The sequence below is a fragment of the Phocoena phocoena genome, chromosome 21 (assembly GCF_963924675.1).
Source record: "Phocoena phocoena chromosome 21, mPhoPho1.1, whole genome shotgun sequence".
NCBI classification, from domain to species: domain Eukaryota; kingdom Metazoa; phylum Chordata; class Mammalia; order Artiodactyla; family Phocoenidae; genus Phocoena; species Phocoena phocoena.
Genome location: NC_089239.1, coordinates 23,406,024 through 23,416,473, shown reverse-complemented (window position 1 = coordinate 23,416,473; position 10,450 = coordinate 23,406,024). Strand labels below are relative to the sequence as shown.

The following is a 10,450-nucleotide window of genomic DNA, read 5'->3' as shown; positions in this document are numbered from 1 at the left end:
ATTCATACACTTAAGCATTAATTTACATACTTAATTTCTGACAGGCTGACAACTGCAGCCCTTCTCCCCCTCGGTGTAAAGTGAGAAGTGAATTGTTATTCAGTGTATCCAGTACAGTGGTAATGGTGCTAGCTGTATTTTATATAATGTGCTATCTGCAGAAAGGCAGATAAGAATTTAATATCCAATTAAAAGCTGTCATTGAAAAAATTGAAAAAAAAAAAGTGCTACAACTTTTATTATGACTCTCACCATCTTTTGAAAATTTCCATTTCAGAAGTTTGATTTGGTTCACTTTCTTGGAGCTTCTTGCCTTGGGAGCATCCTCCATGTACACCTCCATGTACATGAAGAAACTAGCCAGCATTCCTTTTCCTGAAGCCGTAGTCTATGGCTCTGCCTTCATGACATAGGATGCGCTGTGTCCCTGTTCAGGCTCAAGCCATCTTCTAATTACAAGTGCCCGGCTGATTGATTTACTGTTTCTTCCTCACACCTCACTGTGTATTCTGTAAGTTGTATTTTAGTATGTTCCTATAGAATTTCTTCAGTTCATGCTGCTATCAGTGTGATCAAGGTTTGAGGTTTTGCATAAGAGCCCTTCAGATACTCTGTGGGAATGCGAGGCCCAGCAGCTGGTGGGAAGAGTTGCATTTCAGCACCTTATAGTCCTAACTCTGTCTCCCTCTATTAATGTTGCATTTAACCTGAGAGAGTCAACTTAGTTTTCTTGCATATTCTCAAGTAAAACATTTAGTTCCTTTTTCAATACTAAACATGATTTTTTCTTTTTTTTTAAACAACAAGGACATGCTCGGGACAGACATCACAACACCATGTGCTCAGATGGGTGATGTAAAAATACTATTGTCTTGTCTCCAAATACTAATTCTAAGATCAAGGTCTTCAAGCATTTGACCATGCACATGGACCACCAAGTTCGAGGATACATTATTCCACATCATCATGTCTATAGTTTGACAAAAACCAGAACATGTTCTCTGAAACAAGAGCATTGTCAATATCACTGAAACACATTACAGCAATGTTTAAATTCTTCCATAATTCCTTGAAAATCTGTAGCATAGCATAATCACTAAAACTTGCTAATTATGAGAGCTGTTAATTTACAATCATTTCCTCTCATAATGACTGTACCATTATCCATTTTTATTTATTCTTAATTAAATTCAATTTCAACTACCTGATTGTGTTTGAGGTAGCTTCATAGTAGTTTTATTGCTATGAAAGTGACATGTTTCCATGTATCACCTGGGGGATTAGATTAGATTTAAATGAGAGAGGAAAATATAGTTTATCAGTCACACCGTTTCCTCACTTGGCATACAGATTAAAAAAAAAAAATCATCCGTTTCTTCAGTGATTAAAAATACAGTTCTTTTGTGAGCATAGACACAATACAAGGAATCTGTTTCTTTGCATGAAAAGTAGAATCATTGGAAAAGGACTCGAATTCTATTGCTACCTTTCGGTTAACCCGAGTGAGAATATGCATAAGCTCAAGCTTGTGAGCGTACTGTTTCAGCATTGCACAAAGTGACTGGATGAACCAGGATCCGTCCTTTGAATTTCGCCAGGAATAGTAACCTACAAGGCAAAATGTAACCAAAGTATCATGGATAGCCAATGTTAGCTGCTTTAATAAATTACGACATAATCATGAAGGTAAAAACAAGCATAAGCATCCATAGGTATTATTAGCCATAAAAATAAACAAACAAATAATAAATAAATGACACCTTTGATTCCGGGGGAAAACAAAACAAAAACCAAATGGGTGCTTTATGTATACCTCTGCTTCGACAAGGAAAAGAGTTGTGGACTAACTTCACCACTGAGTTACTGAGAATTTTACTTCCTGGGCTTCCCTTCCAATAGGGAAGAAAAGGGTAACGTGCAGAAGATGCAAAAGCAAAGAAATGAAAAGGATCATTATAAGTAGCATCGTGTTGCAATCAGATTATTGGCTTATCCAAGAAATAACCTGCTTACGTACGCACACACATTTGAGTGGCCTAAATTTTGTCTACAGGGCATCTGAATAGAGTATAATAAACACATTATAGTATATTCAAAAGTCCAAAAAGGGGAAATAGTGTATTTGTTGTTCTTTTCCCAGATCAGCTATTGGATCCATTCCTTTTTTTCAGCTGTGCCGCACGGCTTGTGAGACCTTAGTTCCCCGACCAGGGATCGAACCCAGGCCCGTGGCAGTGAAAGCACTGAGTCCTAACCACTGGACTGCTGGGGAATTCCCTGGATCCATTGCTTTTAATTTGAAAGTACTTTATCTGGAAAGATGCCTGGGGGTTAAAAGAAGTCACATTGACTATATTTTAAAAGGTAATACTGTTTAAAAATACATTTGCCCTATATTTCCAAACTTTGTGACACCCTTAGTTGTATAAGTAAACAGTTGTATGATCAATAAATATTTATTTATATGATGACACGTATAATACAACCACAAAAAAGTGGAGGTTGATAACCTATTCATAAATCATTTTTAACTCTATTTTCCCTCATTCCATTTCTACCTGCGGATATGCTATTCAGGCTTATCCTTTCAATTTCCTATCTTCCAAAGAATTCCTGGAAAACACAGTTCTCCCCTATTCCAGGAAGTGGGCAAAGCTCTGACTTGTCCTATGTTTTAATACAGTTTCCATGTGGTATCAAGTTCATGAATGACACTATGTAAGTATGCTTTCCTATAGATGCATATTTTCTAGCCCAACTTTGCTAAAGACAACTTTTTGAGACTTGTCTGTGGTTAAGGTACCCTAAAATACAGACAAGTTGGCTTTTTAAAAAAAAATTTATTTATTTACTTATTTTGGCTGAGTTGGGTCTTCGTTGCTACGTGCAGGCTTTCTCTAGTTGCAGCGAGCGGGGGCTACTCTTTGCCGTGGTGCGCAGGCTTCTCACTGCGGTGGCCTCTCCTGCCGCGGAGCACGGGCTCTAGGCGTGCAGGCTTCAATAGTTGTGGCACGTGGGCTCAGTAGTTATGGCTCACGGGCTCTAGAGCACAGGCTCAGCAGTTGTTGCGCACGGGCCTAGCTGCTCTGCGGCATGTGGGATCTTCCCGGACCAGGGCTCGAACCCGTGTCCCCTGCATTGGCAGGCGGACTCCCAACCACTGCACCACCAGGGGAGCCCCAAGTTGGCTTTTTATGAATATCAAAATCATGACAGCCTTTGGAACACACTCTTCATTGTTTAAAATCTACATATAACATTCAGTATTAGTACGTTTCTTACCAGGTGCTGTAGAATATGCATACAAGAAGTCCGCCTCAACTGGTATTTTCTGACAGGCCATGTCATCCTCAGCACCACTGTCTGTCTCAATACCACAGTCCAGTTCTGTGCCTCGGCAAGCCTAGAGGTTAGAAAATAAACATTTATTTAAAGAGTTAAAAAAAAGAAACTAAACATTTATTTAAAAAAATATGTGTGTACATGTACAACTGTTATTTCTAAGAAATGCAAAGGCTCTGTAAAAATTGATGTTAATTATGCAGAATCCTTTTGCTAGAAGTCTAAAATTAAAATTTATCCTCTATCTCCTAAGTGGTAGTTTAAATAAACAAAATACTAACAATAGTTCAGTAGCTTCAGGGAAAAAAATAAATTTTTTTGATAATCCGCAATTGAGTAAATTAATCCCTAATGAATCCTCAATAACCAGGTTGCTCAGTTATATATTACCTGAATAACAAAAAGTTTAGGTTTGCCAGTTAGGCTTATACAACAGTCCCCTCTGAAGAAACCTGTTAATTTTTTCAGATCGACAGGTCCATTTGTTCCAAAAATTTTTCCTTCCTCGCCATGGCTTAGAAGCACGCAAATAAAACTGCTCCTTTTGCTATGATCTTCTTTAGAAACTGGGAAAACGTTCACAAACAAGAAAAACCATCAGAAAACCAATGCAATTTTATTCAACCATTTCATATGCACTGTATGGGAATAAGATGAAGAAACCTGAGAACAGAACTAAGAGATCATGTAAACCCAACTTAGGGCAGAGCAACACACCTCAAACCACTCTAGTGAGTTGGTATGAATAACTTGTTTTACTGACATAAAATATATAGAGTAAAAAAAAAAAAAAAAAAAAAAATATATATATATATATATATATATATATATAGAGAGAGAGAGAGAGAGAGAGAGAGAGAGAGAGAGAGAGTAGGATTGTGTAGTTTAGTTCCACAGTTCTCATGCTTTACTTTTATATGTGTATAATTACAGCTACATTGTAACATAAATTGGACAACGAAGATCATTCTTTTCATTATTTCTTACCACTGTACATTAATTCCAAAATTTCTTCACATGTAAGATCATTTTTATTCCTAACTTCATATTTCAAGTTCGTGAAGGTTTCCCAGAGGTTTGCTGCATCTACGTCTGTACCAGACCGACATGCCATCCCTTGAACAGAAAAAGTTACTTTTAGTTGCATTAAAAAAAAAAAATTTGACTTAACCTGGTGGTGCAGTGGTTAAGAATCCGCCTGCTAATGCAGGGGATACGGGTTTGAGCCCTGGTCTGGGAAGATCCCACATGTCACGGAGCAACTAAGTCTGTGCACCACAACTACTGAGCCTGCACTCTAGAGCCCGCGAGCCGCAACTACTGAGCCCACATGCTGCAACTACTGAAGCCCGCGTGCCTAGAGCCCGTGCTCCTCAACATGAGAAGCCACAGCAATGAGAAGCCCGTGCACCACAACTAGAGTAAGCTCGTGTGCAGCGATGAAGACCCAGTGCAGCCAAAAATAAAAAATATATAAAAATAAATTTTAAAAAGACCCATAAATTGCTTTGAAATGAACTATTCAGTGATTCACACAATCTACAGTAAACTCTTCCTTGCAAATGCTAAGAAAATTCAATATTCTGATCGTGGTGACACAAAGTCTCTTTCATTTCTTAGCATATAAGACACTTCATAACATAAACTGTTATAGTGTTACAGTCACAAAGACGTCTTTCACAGCTGCTTAGATAGTGAAAAACAAACTTAAATGCCTAACAAGAGAGGTTTGGTTAAATAAATTAAAAGTCATTTCTATAATGGGATACTATACTGCCACTGAAATTTTGTAGACAAAATTTTGCCATGGGAAAATGGTCACTTAAAAAAAAAAGCATAGGATCCTACTTTAAAGAAAAAATTATAAGTATATACACACACACACACATACATATTGTATATACACAAACACACATATACCACCACACACACATATGTATCAATACACACCTCACAAACTCAGAGGAACTATTTCTTTGATTTCAAGTTCCCAACAATTCTAAGATACATTAGTACTTTTCATAACACCTTTTCAGGAAAAACCCCACAAACCACTAGCCACTTTAGCACTGTTCATCAGCTATTCTGCTCTGCGTGGTCTCCATTAAGCCTTCTAACCACCATGAGACCGTTATCATGACTGGCTTCATTTGCACAGATGTGGGAGCACAGAGGAGTCCAGGAACTTGAACAAAGTACTGAAGCTGGTGAGCGGACTGTACCCAGGAGTCCTGGGCTTTCCTCATGCCTTTACAGCGCCTTCCACATACACGTACGGATTGACTGAACAGTGAATTCAGATTTAAAAATCCTAAAGTGCTGCAGGGGGAGGGCACACACTGAGTAAACTTAACACATATGCATAGAAAAAAGACTAGATGTTTCTAGCTCCAAATTATTGTTGATTATCTGAGTAGTGTGATTAGGTGTGATTTCAATTTTTCTTTTGCTAATCTGTAATTTCTGAAATGTATATTATGGCCATATATTATTTTTATAAAATTAAAGTAAGCTCATCAAGGTTTTGACATTGGAAAGGCTGGGGACACCATGCAGCTGTGTGACAAGGTGACTGAACTCTGGTCCTGGTTTGTGAGCCACTTAGTAGTTGAACAAAAAATACCAGGCTGTCAGAGGTGGCTGTGAGAACCTGATCTTCAAATTTCAAAGCAGAAAAGGGGCTCACTCTAAGGCTAAAGCCAGACTACAGGCCTAAGTATTTTTGGGGGGAGAGTAGAACAATTTTCCCCCTCCCCCTTTAAAGATAAGTAAGTACTCGGGATGTACTAGAGATACAACATACAATGTGATAAACATAATTAACACTGTTGTATGTTATATATGAAAGTTGTTAAGAGAGGAAATCCTAAGAGTTCTCATCACAAGGAAAAAAGCTTTTTTCTAGTTCTTTAATGTTGTATCTATTGGAGTTGATGGACGTTCACTAAACTTATTGTGATAATCATTTCATGATCTATGGAAATCGAATCATTATGCTGTACACCTTAAACTTATCAGTGCTGTGTGTAAATTATATCTCAATAAAACTGGACAGAAAAAAAACTCCAATAAGTTCAACAATGTAAAATTCTATGGGACAAGGGCATTATAACTAGCAACGTGAGGCAGAATACCCAACGGTTGAAGGTTGTATCTCAACTTAGAGCCGAAAGCAATATAAATGGTGCCATTCAGGTTTAGACACTCATTTTCAACTACTTTTTCCTCACTCCTTATAATGAATCTAACATCAAATCCAGCTTATCTTTCCAGTGTAATCTGGCTTCTTTCCCTTTTCACCAGCACTCTGGTAGATAGCCTCCTAAACTGAATCAGCAGATTCTAGTTTCTTTAACTAAAATTAATTCTAATACAATTAATATGCAAATTCAAAGAATTATCAGAGCACCAATTTAAAAATGAAAAATGAAGAAACAGCCAAAGTGTTCATTCATATGGTAAATTATGCAAGTCAAGTGAACATTATATTTAGGGAATGGGATATTATATAATCATTAAAATAACGGATATGAAAATTATACAGCAACACAAAAAACGCTTATATTACATTAAATGGAACAAGCAAAATACAATATTGCTTACTATTATGGATAAAATTAAGCTTTGAAAGAAACTGTCAAGGAAAAAATATCAAGTAATACAGTAAGATGTTAAATAGCTTTTTAGGATCGTGAGGGATTTTATTTTTTACATTCTCTTAAAAACAACCTCTGAAAGTATTATTAGATTCAAGCCATACATAGTATAGAGACTGAGAACGGGATCTGGTGATCAGGCTATGGTGAACCTAACAGCAACTTCTACAGAGCTGCTGAGGTAGAAACAGAGAAAACAGAATCAAAGGAATGGAAAGAAGTGAAGATGGCAAGTTTAAAGTACGTGTTTTTAAGATTTAGGGAAGGAGACAAAAATCAGATCAAAGCTTAAGAGGCAGCAGGGTAAAAGAAAGGTCTCTTTAAGGTTGGGGAGTCTGTTTTCTTTTCAGGGGAAGAAGAGAAAGTCAACAGAATGAATGAAGGCACAGGTGAAGTGGCACAGAAAGTGGATTCAGAGCACCAACGCTGAGTCCCAGTTCTGCTACTAAATCATCTGTGGGACTCTGTGCAAGGATTTTTAACCTTTCGGCATCTAATGGTGGTTAGTTTTCAGGAGTGCTCTAAGAATTAAACAAGACAATTTCTGTGAGTGCCTTGCACAGTTCCTGGAATGGAAAAATACTTCTACTTACTATTTGTTGAGATCCTTCCATTAACATGAAAGAGGGAGCAGGAAGATAAAGAAGCAAGGGTTACACAGAAGTCAGGGCAGAAGAGATAAACATACAGATAGAAGAGGGAGAGATATCGATGATGGGTAGAAGATTAAGAGTTCATGTTGAATTGTAGGACCCATAGGGTCCTGCTCTATCTCTACTTCATGGCTATTCTGTGTCATTAGTTTACTAAATAATAACATCAATTCTGTTTTTTATACTACACCAAATATAAATGGTACAAATACTTGTAAAGGATTAAAAACTATCTTATGATACATACCAGTACTTTCATGAAAGTTCTTATTATTAATTATTATACATAAACCCCTTTCAGGATAATCCATTTTGTAACTATAGTCCAAGGATATTCCAGAGTCCATTGATTTGCTTCCATGTAAGATCTTTCTGTTTGGAAATCAAACAACAGTTTACAAAGAGAGAAGTGACCAATGCTGCTGTTCACATTGACACAACTTCTCTAACACATAGGAACAGTTAACATTTGTTGAATATAATATGCCAGGTTGTGTGCAACAGGCTTTCCCTCACTAAAATTTCACAAAAACCCATTTCACAGATGAGGAAGTGACCACTATGAGGCTGATGGTTATGCAGATACAGTGTCAGACCCAAGGCTGAAAGCATCTGTTGAACTTCAGAGTTCAGACTTTTAATCTCTGTATTTTGCTTTCCTCTAAATTTTATTAAAATTTCATCAAATTCATTTTATACTTAAATTTTTTTAAACTTTCTAAAATATTTTATCCTTCAAGGTAAGAGTGAAATCATAAAAATTACCCTGAAATGATAGGGAAACCAACAAAAGGCAACTATGACTCAAAACACAATATTTATCACAATTCCTAAATTGTTCCTTAAACCCTGTGCACTGAACAAACTAATAATTTATTGCTACATAGAATCACTGTTGTAAATAACTGAAAATACTTGTCTAAAGGTCACTTATCCAAAAACCTGTTATCTAGACCAGGGTCAATAAACTTTTTCTCAAAGCGCCAAATATTAAGTATTTTAGGCTGGCTGGCTGCCTGTACAGACTCTGTTGCAGCCCACTCCATCCAGCTGGTGGAAGTCGTCCAGGACAATATGTAAACGAATGGGTGTGGCTATGCTTCAATAAAACTGGACCGAAACAGTCTGCAAACCTGATCCTTGACCTGGACCAGGAATCAGGAAACAACAGCAAAAAACTGATACCTAACGTCCATGTACCCACACACTCAACCTGGGAGTATTTCACATTATATGCAATTCTAAAAATACTGTTGGAAAAGGATAGTAAATTACTACATTTTAAAATAGTAAATTATGTTCTGTATGATAGGAAAAGGTAGGAAAATGTGTAAATCAGTTTAAAAGGGTTTAAAAAAAGGCAAGAAACCTCTAAAATGAGACTGCCTTTCAAAAGGTTAATTTCTAGGCAAATTCCTTTGCTAAACAAATATTGCAAAAATCTTTATTGGTAACCTGTTAATAGCTCTGCTATAACAGTATTGTTTAGTACTAAAATTAGTTTATAATTCCCTGGGTGGTTCAGAATAATAATACTGGACCCCAGAAATAAACTTTTAGAATTAAATATACCACAAGAGATCCCAAATGGATAATAACAGACATGAATTAAGAGTGTTTGAGTTCTATCTTTTCCCTTTCTCCATCTGCTGGTTATTGGAAGCATTAATGAGCAGAATATTCCAAAAAGGAAGATGGAGACAAAGGGTAAAAGATCATCTATAACCAGGCAATTCTTCCCCAGACTGAGAACTGGCATTTTATTTTAGCCTTAAAACTCACAAATAAACAGGAGGCCAAAAAACTCCCCCAAACACGAACCTCTCATCCTGCACAGAGATTCGGAGGGTGCCTCTGCCTCTCCTGGGTCATCCTTCTGCTACTAAGGCAGGGTTTCTGACAACACGTCAGGCACCCTCCCACCTCCCCACAGTTCCGTGAAAGTTTTATTTTAAGGAGGAGATTCAGAGAGGATAAGTTAACATGTGTATAGCCATGCAGCTGTCACAGGAGGTAGGAAGTCATCTGGGCCTCTCTGGCTTGAAAGCCCATATTCTTTCTGCTTCCTCAAACTTTGCTGTACTACATACACCCATCTTTCTCTGCTTGTATGAGATTCCATTTAAATACTCACGTCCCTGAAGTTTTAATGGATTTTGAATCCACTGAATTTTCATTGTTCTCCATGGATACTTTTATTAACTAGAATATAAAGAAAATGATGTTAATCAGAATCAGTCATTATAAGATCACTGCATTAATTATTCCAATGATTATGTCTCTAAATAAACACTATACGAATATTTTCATATTAGCAGTACCATCACTCTTCCAGCTTCACCTCTACTGTTCAAGGCTTCTGTGAGTCAAACCTGAGAACAATCCTTTGTAAAGGTATGTATAAGGTCGCCCATTTCTCTCTCTCGTTTTTAATTGAGCTATGAAGTACACATAGTGCACAGATAGGAAGTGTGCAGCCTGATACATTTTCACATTTGGATACCCCACCAGATCAAGATACACACGGCAACTTGTTTCTATTACAACAGATCTGGTCATTGGTAAGAACTCTGCCTTCCAACTCAATGCAGTTAAAACAAAAACCAAAAACGGTATACCTCACATAACACTATTCTACGATGCTTAGATTCCCAAGAGATTCAGCACCAGGAAGTTCCAAACCTCCACATAATCTTTACTCTTAAACTAGACATGAAAATCCCACTTTCTCATTTAAGGTGGTGGACTGGCTTTAGGAAACCTGGAAGTAAAAACTAAAGTTCCTGCTTTATTCTTCTG

General features: G+C 37.1%; 1 protein-coding gene across 2 annotated transcripts; it reads right to left on the bottom strand.

Annotated features, from left to right (window-relative positions):
* Positions 1–1,336: 1,336 nt before the first annotated feature.
* On the bottom strand, positions 1,337–9,847 carry CASP3 (caspase 3). Of its 2 annotated transcripts, XM_065899823.1 has the most exons (6): positions 9,786–9,841; positions 7,899–8,023; positions 4,330–4,458; positions 3,733–3,908; positions 3,283–3,403; positions 1,337–1,608 (listed from the first exon to the last, which is right to left on the bottom strand). In XM_065899823.1, the coding sequence occupies exons 1-6, from the start codon at positions 9,836–9,838 to the stop codon at positions 1,385–1,387; spliced, it is 828 nt and encodes a 275-aa protein (XP_065755895.1). In that variant the 5' UTR covers positions 9,839–9,841; the 3' UTR covers positions 1,337–1,384. The 2 variants fall into 2 exon arrangements, with proteins under 2 accessions (XP_065755895.1, XP_065755896.1); XM_065899824.1 differs by lacking the exon at positions 3,283–3,403 and having other exon boundaries at positions 1,543–1,608; positions 9,786–9,847.
* Positions 9,848–10,450: the final 603 nt, after the last annotated feature.

Coding starts and splice junctions, on each gene's coding strand:
- CASP3 (XM_065899823.1), bottom strand. CDS start 9,838: ATGGAGAACAATGAAAATTCAGTGGATTCAAAATCCATTAAAACTTCA. Junction 3,404..3,732: donor CTAAACTTTTTGTTATTCAG/GTAATATATAAC, acceptor TCTAACCTCTAG/GCTTGCCGAGGCACAGAACT. Junction 1,609..3,282: donor TGCATATTCTACAGCACCTG/GTAAGAAACGTA, acceptor TTTGCCTTGTAG/GTTACTATTCCTGGCGAAAT.